Source organism: Betta splendens, chromosome 11 (genome assembly GCF_900634795.4).
Source record: "Betta splendens chromosome 11, fBetSpl5.4, whole genome shotgun sequence".
Classification (NCBI taxonomy): Eukaryota; Metazoa; Chordata; class Actinopteri; order Anabantiformes; family Osphronemidae; genus Betta; species Betta splendens.
Window position 1 is genome coordinate 8,467,112 of NC_040891.2, and position 16,760 is coordinate 8,483,871.

The 16,760-nt window shown below is 43.0% G+C and overlaps 2 protein-coding genes across 5 annotated transcripts in view; one reads left to right on the forward strand and one right to left on the reverse strand.

Annotated features, from left to right (window-relative positions):
* The first annotated feature begins 5,331 nt into the window (after window positions 1-5,331).
* abitram (actin binding transcription modulator) lies at window positions 5,332-6,918 on the forward strand. Its single transcript, XM_029167332.3, has 6 exons — window positions 5,332-5,522; window positions 5,673-5,724; window positions 5,867-5,996; window positions 6,087-6,163; window positions 6,247-6,316; window positions 6,459-6,918. Exons 1-6 carry the CDS (start codon window positions 5,441-5,443, stop codon window positions 6,594-6,596), a joined length of 549 nt encoding a protein of 182 aa, XP_029023165.1. The 5' UTR covers window positions 5,332-5,440; the 3' UTR covers window positions 6,597-6,918.
* Window position 6,919: 1 nt separating this feature from the next.
* The window catches only part of ctnnal1 (catenin (cadherin-associated protein), alpha-like 1), a 36,957-nt gene continuing 27,116 nt past the window's right edge, over window positions 6,920-16,760 (reverse strand). For 2 of the 4 annotated variants that reach the window (XM_029167136.3, XM_029167138.3), the window contains exons 6-19: window positions 16,524-16,694; window positions 16,197-16,397; window positions 15,518-15,604; window positions 15,069-15,227; window positions 14,489-14,581; window positions 13,371-13,521; window positions 12,733-12,770; window positions 12,594-12,644; window positions 12,041-12,195; window positions 11,667-11,715; window positions 11,129-11,185; window positions 9,931-10,050; window positions 9,197-9,271; window positions 6,920-8,718 (exon numbers count right to left, since the gene is read on the reverse strand). In XM_029167136.3, coding sequence (XP_029022969.1) covers window positions 8,548-8,718; window positions 9,197-9,271; window positions 9,931-10,050; window positions 11,129-11,185; window positions 11,667-11,715; window positions 12,041-12,195; window positions 12,594-12,644; window positions 12,733-12,770; window positions 13,371-13,521; window positions 14,489-14,581; window positions 15,069-15,227; window positions 15,518-15,604; window positions 16,197-16,397; window positions 16,524-16,694 — 1,578 coding nt within the window. In that variant the 3' untranslated portion in view covers window positions 6,920-8,547. The remainder of the gene's footprint in view (window positions 8,719-9,196; window positions 9,272-9,930; window positions 10,051-11,128; window positions 11,186-11,666; window positions 11,716-12,040; window positions 12,196-12,593; window positions 12,645-12,732; window positions 12,771-13,370; window positions 13,522-14,488; window positions 14,582-15,068; window positions 15,228-15,517; window positions 15,605-16,196; window positions 16,398-16,523; window positions 16,695-16,760) is intronic. The other 2 variants (XM_029167137.2, XM_055513044.1) reach the window with 2 other exon arrangements.

Genomic DNA, 16,760 nt, shown 5'->3' on the forward strand with positions numbered 1-16,760 from the left:
TTGTATCACATAATGTATGTAGTAGTTTATCTGTTGAAAGCCTGTTTTTAGCCTAATGGCTAATGCTAAAATGGTCGGAGAACCTCTCAGACTTCCTACATTTAAACATTCGGCCCAAGCGTTGATCTGTTGAGCTTCTTCTGTGGAACTGTGGAACTTATTGCCTTTGCAAAACCCTCAGTGTTCCACACATGACATGACAGCAAGGCTAATGAATGAAATCTAATCTGATGACCAACACGAGCCGACAGATAAGTAAAGTTCAGCTTTATTAATCAGCGGTGGAATCATTTGTTCCAGACTCACGCCGTTCTGAGCAACTGCATTTATCACGTTCAGACTCTTGACCAGATCAAGTGACCACAAACGAGGCCGTGGCCGCAAATATAAACCAGCATCTGTCACCTTCTAGCCAGCGTCAATGAGTCAGAGAGTCTAAAGATCACAAACACGACCAAGAATAGACGCTCACAGTCACTGAGGAAAGAATCGACACGGCATCTTCACGTCTGTCGCGTCTTTTATTTCCTTCTTTACAGTTCTCCCCGTGTCGGGAAAATATCCAAACCAACGACAACAAAAAACAAAGAAGTGAAAATCTCAATTGAAGGTTGTGCGGAGGCGTTTAAAGAGCCTCTTACTGTACGTTTTATCATCAAGTGATGTGAAACCTCATCGCTTGTAGAAAACACTTTGTGTGTCTGCCAACAGTTTCGCTAGTTTATTTGAGGAGCACAACCCCACTCATGCTCACGCTCCTTTAACAGTAGCTGCTGCGGAGGCTGCCAGCGTTTTATGACCTACCTGCGTGTGACCAGTCAGCGTTTCACAGGAGGATCAAATGGTTGCGTTGCCTCATTATAAAGTGCGTGTTGAGTGGAACCATCGCACATCTGGTTGCTACCGTATCATGCAGAGGCTGCAGTCCAGTCAGCAATAACTAATTAACCCCCCCCACACACACACACACCTCTCCACGCACAACTAGTAGGAGGAGGAGAGGAAAGTGTGTGATCACCAGTGGTGTCACCACATAGCTTTGGATTTCAAAATCATACTTCCTCAAGGTCTTGCAAGCGTTTACCATAACCCCCGTGCACACAAGACAGACAATACTCCATTATGAAGCCAATCATCACACATCTGTGTGGACACGGGGAAAACAAAGGCCCTCAGTGGTGTCTCATGAGGAAACCCCATCTTCAGGATGACTAATGGTTCCCCATTAGAATGTGTTTGATGTAAGCACCAAGAACACACCTGGCCTTTTTCCACTCTGAACAAAAACAATAAGAGGAAGACGACGCGAGGCCACGCTTGGCTCCATCTCTAGGAATAGGATCTTGACACATGAAAAGTGGGCTAAGTAAAGGAAATGAAGAGACTTGTGGTGATTCCTCACCCCAGAGCCTGGTTTCTGTTAATCAGGTTCATCTAATCTCACCATATCCTCCCATCTAGCCTGAAGCACAGCTGTCCAAACCTCTGACTTCACCGCTTCACGGGACGCCTGCCGGCTGATCTGTATTCTACGCATGGAGGAAGTGGTCAGCGCGAAAACACAGCACAAATAGCACCATCAATTTACACATACATGCATAGATATTTATACTCATACAAGCAGCGAAGTGCTATCTATAAGCAGTGGGTGTGAATGGTGTCTAAACGTGTGCGTCGGCCCACAGCTCGTCCACCTGCCCAGAATGAAGGTACGCTGCTTCCTGCTCCTCGTTACCAGTAAAGACTAGTGCTGCAAATACATGACTTTTAACAAAATGCAGCAAGAGAAAAGGATTCGTCTGAGAACCGAGCGCCACAGCCAACAGACACAGTTATAAACAAGGCTCTCCAGAGGAACAGGGAAAAGCAAACAAAGGCTCCAAAGGTCCACATGTGTGCCAGGGAATAGCCTGTCCCTGTGTGGCCTGTGAGGAATCCAAGTCGACTCCCATTCCTTTAATCGTTTCCCATAAACGAGGCTCATTGAGTTGATGACATTAATAGTGCTCACAGATCTGTACATGGAGTTTTCTGGGACGCGGCTGCACAACATGGCCCAGGATGAAATCTAAGGTCCGGGCTGCGCCGCCGATGGAGCTCCGGCTGAGCTCGAGCGACAGAGGTGGAGGAGTCCTGCTGGAGGAAAGTTCACAAACCGTGAAGATTTTCCAAGCAGCTGTTTGCCACGTGGCTTCTTGAATAATTAACACAGTCTGCATGGGTTTACTTAGAAATGTATTTGTTAGTAAACCGACAAAAATCCCACATCCAGTAAAATCAGGAATCAATGGTAAAGATCTAAAGCTAAAACCTCCTAATACCTGGATATAAATCCTCCCGTGTGCACAAGCACTGTTTTCTACCTGGCAGCGTGTGTGTTCTTTCCACTGCCATCAGCTCCTGTTGGATCCCATTCGTCTCTGGAGACGGACAAGCAGGAGGACAGCTGTGAACATATTAATGCTAAGAAGCCTGAAGTGCTTCAAAGACGGAGAGAGGAAAAAGAATGAGAAAAGCACCAGGTCAGACTGTGGAGGAGACATGGATGCGTCGCAGAAAAAGTGACTGATGATCTCCTGGACGATTGTCTCACAGCTACTGGAACATTCCTCTGTAACGTAGCTTCATTAACCCAGTTCACAACACACATGCTTGTATTTTATCCTAATCAAATCATAGGTTCAGTTTTCAAAGAGTCAAATACTTTTATGCTGTGACTGCATCTGGAGCTGGTCGCACTATCTGGAAATCACTGTGAAATGCAAACATCCAGCAGATGTTTTTAAGCGTAGGACGAGAGCCGTCAGCTGAGCTTAACCTGAAAGAGAAAGTGTAAATAACGCTCTGGCTGCGTGAAGTCACACGTGTTCCTCCCCTTGCTCCCACGTCCAGTGAGTGGATGTGTTAATACAAACCCATCAGCAGAACAAATAGGGAAACGAATAAAGCCTTAGTGTTTAATGAATGTGCTTTGTTGCTGTTGTTACGAGAAAGTTAAATATTGTGTTTGCCTGGTCCACGTTCAGTCAGATGAGCCTGAGGCCTCGCTGCCTTTAGAGAGGGGCCAGAAATAACATGACATGATTGATCGTCCCTCCGCCTGCTGATCTTCACAAAAAAACACTTCTGTAAAGCTCCACATTTAAAGCAGCATCAACTGATGTAAAATTTTCCAGGGGATTAAGAATAATTCATCAATATCAATATATATTTATATATATTAATTCACTGTAAATGTCAGCAAATGCTGATGATTTTAAATGTGTATTTTAGCATCTGGATCTGTTTAATGGCAAATGCAGGTGTGTGTGTGTGTGTGTGTGTGTGTGTGTGTGTGTGTGTGTGTGTGTGTGTGTGTGTGTGTGTGTGTGTGTGTGTGTGTGTGTCTTCCTCCTTCCTGGCAGTATTTCTATCTGTAGCGTATCTCTCCCTCTATTTTCCTACACAGTCATTAAATGATAAGACGCTGAAGCGGTGTTGGACTGCATTCAAGTCCCCATCACGCCAATGAACTGCTGAAAGTGTGGCTGATAGTCTGTCTGCACGGAACACTTAAGGAAAAAATCCTCATTCTTGCAATAATTCTTTCCATATGTACAATACTGTAGAAAAAGCCCATCGGTCTTTGCTGTGCTGGAAGTACAGGAAATCCTACATTTTTTTGTGACTTAGGTGAGTACTGTAGCAATAAGAAGAGCTCTGTGTGAAGAATCAGTGCGATTGGTCGGAGGCTTTCTCCTCCAGTATCGGGCTTTTCTCTTGCACAAAAGACAGGGACATGCTGGACAAGGTCCATGTGCAGGGAAGGAGCGCTGGAGCCGTAGCACAGACAGCCGGCCGGGGCAGAGGAGCTGCTGCAGCCGTAGCTGACGTGGAGCTGCGAAACGTGGACATCACACACAGAAGCCTGCGCAGCTGGAGACACTTGAGATGTCTGTCTGACAGCCAAGCGAGTTAACCTCAGTGTGCAACGGTTAATAGGCTAGAAATTTACACAGAGTGACAGAGACACATAAGCAATGAGAAGAACAATAAACACATACATGTATTCTCATACCAACATCCTGTGTGGTAACCTGGCTTCTATCAGGACATACGGGTCATTGTTCCTCTCCCTCCCGTCCCAGTGCCTACAGTATATTGTGTTTGGCTGCTGGTCATCTACTGTACTTGTTCCCTTTAACAGTAGCTGATATAGTTTTCTGGAAGTTATTTCTGGAAAATGGTAGAAGTGTTAAATCCTACTAAAGCTTGGGCCTGAGTCTATTTTAAATCTGATGCAAGGTTTGATCGCATATCTTTGGGGTAGCCCCGATATTTCCACAAGGGTTTGTGTTTCATCTCCAATTTAAAAGCAGCCCACCACAGATGGAGCAGTAATGGAAAAAGTCATTATGAAGGGTCAGGACAGTAAATCTTTCCAAGACTTGCTAATGGTGAGTAGTTACATAGGAAAGCAGCCATTACGCTACTTCTCTCAATTATGTAAATAAGATGAAGTCATAGTTTCTTAATCTCTCTTTTGCTGCAGTCGAAATCTTCCCATATCACTGACCACAGTGTGCAATTGGCCAGATATGTCAGCTATGACATGCGTCTGAGTCAGAGACACAGACCCAGTGAAGAGGATAGACATCACGTCATTCCTGCATCCATTCTTTCTCAAAGCATTCCATTGCATAATGGGATACAAAATCAACCCATTTATTTTTAAATTGTTAACATCATTGCAGCTAAGTGGAAAATTGTTGTTAACAGTAGTCTGACATCTTGTGGGCAAAGTGAACAAATGTTCTTATAATGTTATAGGGTAATTCTTATAACATGAGAGTTTGCACCATATGAACAACAAATAAAAAATGATTTGAGCTCTGATGTTTATAAATATATTTACATATGTATTTTTTTGCTTTTGACACATCAAATAAAATATTAAAGCAGGATGTGCTCAAACAACTGGCAGTTAACTGCATTATCACAAATCAAAAGATAAAATAATAGTGTTTTTATGGTTGAAAGCGTTATAAGCCAGTTAATACTGTAGCTTTTTACTAATGAAGCTCTGAATGAAACACTGAAGTGGCTCAAAATTCATCATCGCAGTATTTTTTAATGTATAAAAATGTGCAGATCTGTGGTCACCTATCCAAAGGTTAAATTGTCAGGTAGGTTAGTAACACCGTAAAGCAGGTGTTAATAAAAGATCAAACGGTCTGTGCGTTAAGGAGATGCGACAGTCCGCACTATTTGCTCTTATTTTAAGCCTGTTCCGAGAAGAGAACCACACCCGGAACTAAGTCCTTCTAAAGTTTCCGGATTGGTTTTAAAGACGGACCCATTGAGTGTTACACAAATCGCTGTCCGTCAAGTCACCAGCGGACAAACTGCGCCTTTGCAGTAAATTTTTCTTTTAGTTGTAGTGTGTGTGTGGTGAGGACTGATGGACGGCTTGGAGCCGAAAGACACAGCGGACAGTGCGCCTTCAGTTATTGACAGATATTTCACTCGTTGGTACAGAACCGGTAAATAAGTCTCTCTAAAGTGTCTATGACGTTAGCAGCTAAGGCTAGTTGAACTCCAGGACAGAGAGAGCGATGGCACTGGGGGCAGCATACATACATAGTGGGAACATGTCACGAATACGCTAAGATGCTTGTTATTGCTTTCTTTAGATATGAAGGGGAAACAATGTGAGGACCACTGCATCCTGCAACATTCAAACAGGTAAGAGAGCTGTGAGGAGGAAGCGAGTGGACTGAGTGATAGTCTGGCACTAAACAATGACCCACTGCAGTCGTGTGGTTTGGCTGTTTGTGTTTACTTTATCTTGAAAATAATCAAAAGGTTCGTTGTTTGTTCTTTGCAGATTATGTGTCGTCACTTTAGCAGAGACTCACCCCATCCTCCAGAATGGACGTGCAGTCAAAAGCATCAATTACCAGATCAGTAACGGCTGCAGTCGGCTCAGCAATAAAGTCTCCGGGAAATCCAAGCGGGTAACTATCAAAGGTTGTATGTAAATGTATTTGTACATGTGTTTTTTTTCTTCCTGGTATTTAATATGTCTGTCGTTTTCCATGTGACAGGGGGGTCAGTTCCTTACTGATTTTGCGCCTCTGTGTAGGATAACATGCACTGATGAAACAGAATACACAATCTACAGGTGAGTACACGCTCCCAATGTTCTTGGAAAACGTTCTGCTTGGTTATGTGTCAGAATCATTCACATCTGTCATCTTCTCATAGCTGCATCCGTGGTCGTCTTCTGGAAGTCAATGAAAATATTTTAGAAACACCTTCCCTCTTGCTGGAGAAGGTGGGTGACTGTTATCATCAGTTAAATTGAATTGGATGATATGATGTAAATTGCGTTAGGCATCTATTGATTTACAGTACATTTGCACATCGGCTAAAATATTCTAAAGGCCTTTTTGTTTGAATTCTGTGTATATGAACAGCCAGCCACTGAAGGATACGTTGCTGTCATCCTGCCAAAGTTTGAGGAGAGCAAGAGCATAACAGAAAATCTACTCAGCAGAGAGCAGTTTGAGCAGGTCGTCTCCAAACGAGGTGCTGCAGAGTCCCAACCTTCCTGACAGGACACAGTGCTCATGTTTGGACTGTTTGGAAGAGCTTGCTTCTCTTCAGATTCACTTCACATCTCACACAGTGGGTTTATAAACCGTGGACACTCTCCTAGAAGTTGACGTTGACTTGAGGGCCGTTCTAATGGATTTTCACACATAAGGCAAGCATTGCACTGTGCCTCTGTATTATTATATGTTGATCGTTTCAGGAAGCCTGGCCATTTGAAGTGCTTTTTTTATTGGTTGGGAAGCATGACTGATTATTTTCATTCTATACCAGTTCTTCAGTTAAAATTATTTTTGTAGAAATCATTAAAAACAACCAACAACACTTCAAGAAAAATATTATTTATTTTTGTGTCACTTTAATTAGCCTTTTATTTGTCAAAATAATAGATGATCCAAAACTAAAGCTGTAATTTCTTCACATCTGTAGAGCCACTACAATACCCAGCTTCCTTTGCTGCATTCGCACTGTACAAAGCGATTCTAGAGCTTATCGTATGCTAATCATTTCCATCATTACATCTTGACCTAGTACCAGGGTCATTACCTTTAGGATACATTACTGTGTGGGAATACATCTGATTCAAGTACCACATTATACAAATCATATACCTTAATACGCGTTTGCTGACCAGGTGGCTTCACAAGGAAAAGTACACTTTATGGCTCCAATTCAGACAAGTCGCGGTTGTCTTTTTTTTCTTTTATGGGGGGTGGTTGAAGTCAAGGAGTACAGCAGTATATACAGAATATCGTTTGATTATACTCAGGACATCAGGAAGTATTGTCTGAACTTTTCAAAAGTATCAGCATCATCTTTATCAGCTTGACCCCAAGAACAAATAACAATCCAGTAATGAACACTGTAACACTAAAAGTTTTATATTTCCTACTAGTAGTAAGCTGAGTATCGCAGCATCATCATGAAGTCAGTTGTATTTGGCATTAAATAGAACATTTTTGCATTATGACAGTAATATGGCACATGGGAAATATTTCATCGAAAACAATATGGAATTTAGACACTAACCACATGGTGTCATCAACTGTAACACTAAAAGTTTTATATTTCCTACTAGTAGTAAGCTGAGTATCGCAGCATCATCATGAAGTCAGTTGTATTTGGCATTAAATAGAACATTTTTGCATTATGACAGTAATATGGCACATGGGAAATATTTCATCGAAAACAATATGGAATTTAGAAACTAACCACATGGTGTCATCAACTTTTAAATTATTTACTTTTCCAGGTGAGACACTGAATACCGTGCCAATGATCAAGGACAGAATGCACCACTATAGCTAGCATTACATAACAAGAGTTAACTTTACAAGCATAGGATGGTGTCCATAGGAGACGTAAACACAAGGAGTGGTGATGAGGGCATCATGCACAATGGGGTTTCAGCCTTTTCACTATGTGTATTTTCCCATTTGGTTAAAATGTGTGACACGTTTACAGCACATCACAAAGCTAATGCTCTTGTTACACAGAGGCACATAGTTTAGACAGATGTATGGCTGAACTTAATAGAAAGCCTGGTTTATCAACAGTTGTATTCTATTAAGGTCAGTGATAAAACTGATTCCAATATCAGGATTCTCTCAGAGGAGACTACCAATGGTATAGTCTTAGTATTGGCTGATTGTCTCCACCTTGTGGACTGGTGTGGAACTGCTGCTTCAGGGAACAATTTCCTGGTGTGGTGTGCTCCACCCCTGGGCACTAAACATTTGAATTCACTATCCAGAAAGCAAATACAAATGTAGTAATCCAACAGTACTTGGGTCAGTCATAGAACCATCTTCACCCCATGCAAGCTGTGGTTCACCCGGCGGTGAGTGCATGAGGATGATGGAAGTAAAGACTTTCTTGGATTACCTTCTCCAGAAAGGTGAAGTTGGCTTTGTGCTGCTCCAAGTGGAATACGGGAGGGTGTCATTTCCTGATCTATTTGCTCTCCAGGAGGTTGAGAACAGCCATGTTTTGTTCCAAGGACTTGACACCAAAGCCATTGGTGTTTTTGCTGTTGAGAGCCCCTTCCTCCTTGACAGGCGTGGATGCATCCAGCTTCTCTCTCCAGTCCTGTGGGGAACCCAGGCTGCTCCTCTCTGATTTATACTGCAAATGTACCGAACATCCGTGGAAGAGACATGGTATGTAAAGGGTTATAACAACAAATGGGCAACTAGCTAAATAAATACGCTGTAAGACGCTTTAAAGGTTGCATCTATTCTGATTGGATTCCATAACTACATATGCCAAAGGGGCTGCTTTTACAACTGAGGATCATGTAGCTTACTCTGACATACACAATCTTTAGGTGCAGCAGCCAGTGGTGTTTTAGTAAAAACCAGAGCACACTACCTGTTTAGGAAGTTTAGCTGCTAAAGATAGTAGAGACTAAAACAGAGCTGATTCAGTATATCTATATTAATTCATGTAGCTAGTCGCGACTCTACACTAATGTTAATCTCTGGTGCCCTGGATATGTTCATAAGGATATATGAACGTTTTTGTCATGTAATGTAAATACAGCCACCCTTCATTAAAATACATTGAGTTTCACAGACATGAGTCCCATGTCCTGTTCAATCACCTTTCTGTTACAAAATGGGATGATCGAGAGAACCACAGCCAGTATGCTTCTGGTCATCTGAATGGACGAGTCCACCTAGAAATAAAGCAAAAAAAACGATACATCTGTAGTTTAGGCAGAAGAGCAACACACGTACGATTACCATCACAACTTAAACTGGCTTTAACATATGATTTGACATCAGTTCCTAAAAGTGACAAACACTGAACCGTTGGTGCTGAATGATCTAGTGACCATTAGGATGGCGAGACAGAAATGGGAGCCAGTACATATCAAAGAGATGCTCATTAATCAGCAGAGGACACACTATTCTTCATCCTGTCCTTTTGATTCCAACCTCTGCTTTTATTACAAGGTGACCCAAGGCAGCTCATCCCTGCCCAAGATGCTCATTAATTCCTCATAGACATTCATTAATCCAGCACACTTTGTTCGATAATGGTGTTACTCGCAGATCACTCAACGATTATGCGGTAGCCAGCTATGAAGTAACGGGAGTTAGCCATGCTTTATGGTGAGCTCAGCCCTTCATTGATGCTTGTCTGTTCGTGGAAATGTAGTGCAGCTAATGACCCTTTCACAAAAAGACGGGCTTTGTGGTAGATTGTGTTGTGGTTTTGATGAGTATCAAACAGAACAGTTCAAGGCTTGGAAAGATTAAATTAAAACTGTTGAGTTAGAACTAGCTGCACATCTGAATCTAATGCACATATGCATAGGCGTAGTATACTTGCCTTCTGGAAGGTGGCAGTCTTGCCCTGTACAGGAGTCTTGGCCCCCATCTGCAGCTGTTGGCAAAGTGCCACCAGTTTCTCCATCTCTGTCATCACTACAGGCTTCTCCTCATCAACCAGCTGGAACACACAGACAGACAGACAGAAAAGGAGCTGGAGATGTCTCTTCAGGCAGATCAGAGAGTGTTTATGGTGGTTTTAGCCACAGAGTCGGATTAATGTACAGGTATGGATAGATTTACTGGACTGGGTTTACAGTGTTATAAACAATGTCAACCAGAATAAATCGTAAAAGAAGAAGGATAAAGTAAATTCCAATGTAATGTTGCTATATGCAATCCATCCGCAACAGCCAAGTCTTGATCTACTGCTTAAGTCTGTTATCCAGCTGAGTTAATCCCCGGATCTCGGGCACGGGGGCCATCAATCTGTTACAAGTGTGTAAAAGTGTGTAAATTACCTAAAAACACGCTTTTCTCAGTGTACAAGTGGCAAAAGTAAGTTTATTGGAGGCTTACTCCAATAAATATGCATAAACACCTTCACAACAGCAAAGTGTGTTAGGTGCCAGCAGCGGGTGAGAGAGGAATATTAGCACCAGTTGGTTTGATGTAATTAATCAGACGGCTGAAGCAAGTTGAAGAGCCGGACCTGCTTATTATGAATTAGTACTGGACAGTGGAAGTCAACTCCTCCGCCCTTGCCCCCTCCTCACGTGCACAAACATGCACAGCCACAGACGCGGCAGTGACAAATGCCGGTCATTAAAGGCTGTCAAAGAGAGCCGTTTAATTAAACTCGGAGGACCTGGGGAGCAGGATGGAGGAAGGCAGGGGGGAGGAAGGCACTCGGGCCGCATTTGTTTGCTGGATCTCAATTCGCAGGAAAGGAGGACGGCGAAAGCGTGTGACAGTCTTAATTTCCTGCTCTCGCTGTGTGATTTATAAGGCGGATTTGACACTGTGGCGTGCCACAATGTGTGATACGGGTGTGTGTGTGAGAGGCGTAACGGGGAAGGGGCACAGGTGGGTGTACGTGGGTGAATACAGATGAGTTGGTCATAAATCCTGGTCATCAGAAAAGAAGGAGTTCTATTGTCTCATCTCATTTTATGTTTAACTTCTACGTTCAAACGTCCAATGCACTCGTGTTCCTCACGATTTTGAAAAAACGAGAGATTAATTGCATCAGCGTATACCTGAGTAGCAAAAGTACGGAGAGACGAGCACAGCTGGAGCCCCTCATCAGAGAGAACCTAAACACACACACAGACAAAAATCAAGACTTGCACAGATGCAATCAAGTCCGTAATTCTTATAACTTCCACCAGGAAGCCTATCAGTGAATGGTAAATATTATGAGCACTATTCTTATCAGTATTCTTTTCCGTCTTATTCCGATTCCCTTCTTATCTCCTGTGTTCACCCCAGAAGGGAATAAATCCTGCCTGACATTTTAGGCCCCGATACGACAAATCACCCCACATTATTGTCAATGATGCTGGTTCAATAGGATCCTTCTCTGTATGCAGGCGCCTCTATTATCAGCCCTTGTGTCTGACTGCGTCCCATTCATTTTCTATCTGATGTGCAAAATGCAAGTGACTGAAGGGAAACTGGCTTTCACTAACGTATCGATCTGACAGCTACTGCGTTAGGTTGAACTAAACAACAGTTGCATTAATTTACGACTTCAATATGTGGTTTCAGTTACATGGCAGATGTGGACGTGCATACCTCAGCTTGGTGGAAAAGGTCTAATGTAGTTTTCAGCAGCCCCTCCCCCCTGGAGAATCAATAATGGAAATAGAGAAAACAGGAAGGGACACATTATGAGAAAGATGGATAATCGCCAAGAATATAATGAGAAATCTACAAAAAGTGCAATTCAGATGAGCTGAATTTTGAGTTGTATTGTCCCTGTGACTCATAGCCACGTCAATTTTGTCAGTGCCTCAAACCATGTCTTGTGAATAATGATAGCTTGGGGGGCTTTTTCTTTAACACTAAGCTTCTAAAAGTGACTCATGTGGATACTTAAGAGGCTTTACAATGTTGAACCGGGGTTCAGCAAGTTGCAGACATAGAATCTGAGCCTGCTGTCAGCCTACCTGGTGAACAGATACATGTTGTAGGCCATGCTGGCCAAGCTCTGGCTCTGCCGAACAATGTCATGTTCTGGTTCCTCCCACTTTTCCAGCTCGGTGTCCATGTCTGATGAAAGCAGACGGAGCTCCAGACCCAGCTTGGCCATGCTTGTCTGCTCCTGCACACACACACACACACACACACACACACACACACACACACACACACACACACACACACACACACACACACACACACACACACACACACACACACACACACACACACACACACACACACAGAATCAACAAACTATAATACATCCGTTAATAAGTGTGTATCAGCAGACAGTTTTTTCATTTGTTAGCACGGCGTCTAATCGGCATAATCCCACCTCCTGCTGTGAAGCATGACGTGAAAAACTGCTGTCCTGCAAAAGTTCTGCCTATTACCATATGAACGCTATCAATCCTTCAACCAAGTGACACAAAGTTTCCTGCAGATTAATACGCCGCTGTCAGAACACAGTACAAGACGTGGAGTAATGTATTGTGCTGAGTTTAAAGTGTACACTACCTCTGCATCCAGTTTGACAGCTTTGGCAGTCTTCAAGTTGGCAGAGTGTTTCTGCGACAGAGAAGAGTTAGTATTAATAAGTTGATTATAAATCTTTGATCAGTGGAATATTATTGTGGACAGATGTTGTGATACTCACCCCGGGTCTGGGCAGTGACAGATAAGGTCTTTTGTCTCCTAGAAACAGAGAATGACTGTGATTATCTGGGGTCAATATCGAAAAACATGAATAACATATTTTATATTGTAACAATAAACAATTAAGGAAAGTGTTACGTTGTTATTTCTATTGAAATATGGAATGAAGACATGTAGACTCTGAAGCAATTAGAGTGGCCCAGTTATAGCTGTTCAGTAATTAGGGCCATTGTTTGCTTTTATTACCATCCATCCTTGACACATTTTTAAAAGCACACAAGGACAGCAAGTTGAGGAGGGAAAGTTTAGATTTAAGAACGTGATCAGTATCTTTAAGACTTGGACACTACATGTACCTGGCACAATCATAAATAGAGAGGGAGCACAGAGGAGAAATGAATGCGTAATTGTTAAATGGCATTGATGTTGTTTCTTTTACTTAATGCTGCCCACATTCCCTGATGATTAATTTTTAAAAGACAAGTTCAGGTTCTTTCATTAAAGCTGTAGAAGTGTTCAGCAGCAAAATGATTTATCAAGGTTTTTTACGAGAAACGCTGATTCTTCCTGACTCCGACGATCTACACAGCATAGCCTGCTTTTTTCTTATGTGTGTGCATTAGTCAAACAAAAACACACCTCGCCTGCCTTCAAAGACGTCACTGATCTCCCGCAGCAGCAGGGCCATGTCACAGAGCTGCGACTCCCAGGCCTCGCAGAACACCTCCAGATTCTCCTTGGCGATTTTACTGGATGGGTGGAGGGCTAGGGTCTGGGCAGCAGAGATAATCTGAGAAAGAGTGAATAGAAGAAAGGAATCATTAAATCATGTTTATCCAATAATAAAATAACAAAATGGAAAAACTAGACTTTACACACTACAGAGACACGATAAGAAGAATATAATACTATTACGAATAAAAAGAATATAAAATACTACTACCAGTAATGACAGCTAAAAAAATAATACTGGGGATTAACAGCTATAATTATCAGTTATGCAAATGGTATTTTCACTGGAAAACAGAATTTACTGCAATTATTTAAACCGTCTCTATGAGCCATTTGAAACACAAAATCAAACTGAGCTCAAGCTTGGAAGGTGTTTGAAAACAGACAGTTTTGGAGATTCTGCAAGTCGTTACATAACACCACGACTCAGGGAAAAAATAATAGGATTTCAATCCGTATGACTTTGAATTTGGGTTAAAAAACAAACACAGGCACGAATGCACGCACGCATACACAGATGTGTGAAAGCGCACACACCACACCCATCCCATCCCCTACAGTGTAGTATTTAATAGCCAATTACCCTCTGGGCCACCCCTCTATTACTTCAGGCAGACATAGTGAGATATCACCACTGTCACCGCTTACTGCAGTGTTATTGATTGGTTGACCTTTGAACTTAGGAGCGGAGTCATTACTGCAGAATCATGCGGGGCATGACATTAGCGCAGCGGGACAGGAACATTCTACACTGATGGATAATTACTGGCGTGGTTGGTTTCCAAGCGCAAACATAATTAGATCTGGGATAGGGAGACCACATGGACATGTTCTCAGCCATCTTGCATAAAGAGACAGTGTGGGAGGTAGACATAAGACATGTGAGGTCATCCCTGCTGTGTGTGTAGGATATTGCATAAGTTTGATTTCACTCCCTGAAAACTTACTCTGACTGTATTTCCACAATAGTGCCTAATGGGGCCTAACAGTGAGTCATACTGAAAAGTTTAGTGCTTTAAGGTTACCTGTGGACCAATGACATGGAAGGTCTCCTCCGCATGTATGCAGGTAATCTCAAGGGGCTCTGTCCCTGACACATGGCACAGGAGCCGACAGGTCTAAGGTGAAACAGACGACAAACACGATTACAACTAGATAATAGCAGATTATGACATGTTAATATTGACATTGTTCATTATTTACCGACACATCTGCCTTTGACATTATACCTTGGGCATTTTTTTTGCTGGGACCGCAAGCACAGACATGAGACGCTTTACATGTCCTGCTTTGCATAACAAAGCCACATGCTGGCTTTTATTTGGCCCAGGATTTGAAGTGTACTCCAGATTGTCATTCATCTCGAGCTGTGTGTGTTTGCCTGCATAAACAAGTGCTTATGGCATGATACTGGTAGCACAGGAATATCAATGTGCTTTCAGCTTTCGGCAACTCGTGACAAGCATTATTTAAAATAACTCTTTCACCAAAAGGCAGTAACTCCGTCCAATAGAAACACATGTATAGAAGCCGGAGAATAACAAGTAGCTGTTCTGCTACAGTACTGTACCTCTCAGCTTCCCTAGTCCCCATGCCCTTGCCTACCTCCACCAGCTGCTCTTTCTGTTCACTGAGCGTGCGAGAAAACTCTGCGACCGCCTCCAGGTTTCCCTCGGCACCTGCAGCCTTTAGAGCCCGCAGTGGCAACTGCTCCCCCTGAACTTTGAGCAAGTCTGACGCGCGGCCAGCGGCCACTTTATGGAGCTTGAGGCGGATAGGGAGAGAAAAAGCAAGATATCAATAGGAGTGGGTTAAGAAAAGTAACTGACAGGCATGAATGAGATGGCGTTTTGAGGAGGTGGAGAAAAGCAGAGATGTAATAGTGATATAGTTGAGTTGACAGACAGAGAGGCAACACAGCAGGTGGGCTGAAGAGCTGTGTGAAAAGCTGAAACCCGGCTTCACTAACAGAAAAGTCTGAGACAGCCAAGACTCTGTCTGTGTCTGCATGTACATCTACTGCGACTCAGAGGACGGGGCAGACTGTTGCTCACCTCACGTCTGAGGTCACTGATGCTCTGGCATGTCTTCAGGATGGCCACCTCCATGTCCTCTGTGGCCTCTTTGGCATTGACAGACTGCTGTTTCCATGAGACACATAGAGGAAGGAGACAAAACAGTTTTACAGCCACACAAACACCAAAAGTATTTTGGAAAAAGAAAATTTGCTCTAGAGATTTTGTGGCATGTTTGTATATCAATTATGTTCTGAACATGAAATGAGATTCAGGGTGTTCAGGTTGTTCAACATGCAATTTCATGTAATTGAAATAAAATGATTTCAACTGATGACAACATTTAAATATTGTGCAACAATTTTCCAAATTGCAGTCTAGAATAAAACATGTCTAGAATAAATACACATTTAACTAGAATGAAAATATGAAGTACAAGTTGGGCTGAGGAGAATACACAACATTATTAACACATTTAAAAGCTTCCTCAAAGTTTCTTGTCTTTTCATTCGACCAGATGACCTTCAGTGATCTAAATGAAGCCAGTCTGAACCTTACAGTGAAAAACTGCAGCAATATTACTTCTGAAGGCCAACAAGACTAAATAGCAAGTTTCTTACACATAAACCTGTTCATTTTCATAGTAGCATACGTTCTTATGAATATTCCTGTAACGGTGTGCAAATCTGTGCAAGCATGGCTGCTCAAGCCAACATACCGCCTCAACCCAGGCATGCACCAGCTGCTGGGTGTCCTGGCGAGCCAGCTGGCACAGACTTAGGATGGCCTGCCTCTGCTCGTGGCTGGTGTAGGCCGAATCAGTGAAGTCCTCTGTCCGCTCCACCAGAGCCTCCAGCTGACTGCTCACGCTCTGGGGCGACAAGGAGTACAGGTTCTCCCGCAGGCACTCCACGGTGGACTGCATAGATGCGGAGATGTGGGGGAGAAGGAGGATTGGGAAAAATTTGGTAAACAGAGGTCAGTGAAGCAGCAACTTGCTAGCGTTACATCATACGAGCATCGCAATGATAATTACTCCTCCTACCTTGAAGTCCTTGATGCCGTTGTAGATGCTGGCAGGAAGGACCTTGTTCTCCCCACAGATCCGTGCCTCTGTGACTATCTCAATGACCTGCTCCAGGGCGCAGCGCATTCTGTGAAACACCGCGTCTTTGTTGATCCGCGCCGATTCGCAGTCTGGGTGCCGCAGGCAGGTCTTTAGAAAGATTTAAATGTGAAATATCAAAGCTTGTGCCCTTCTTCACCCATGAGCATTCACCAT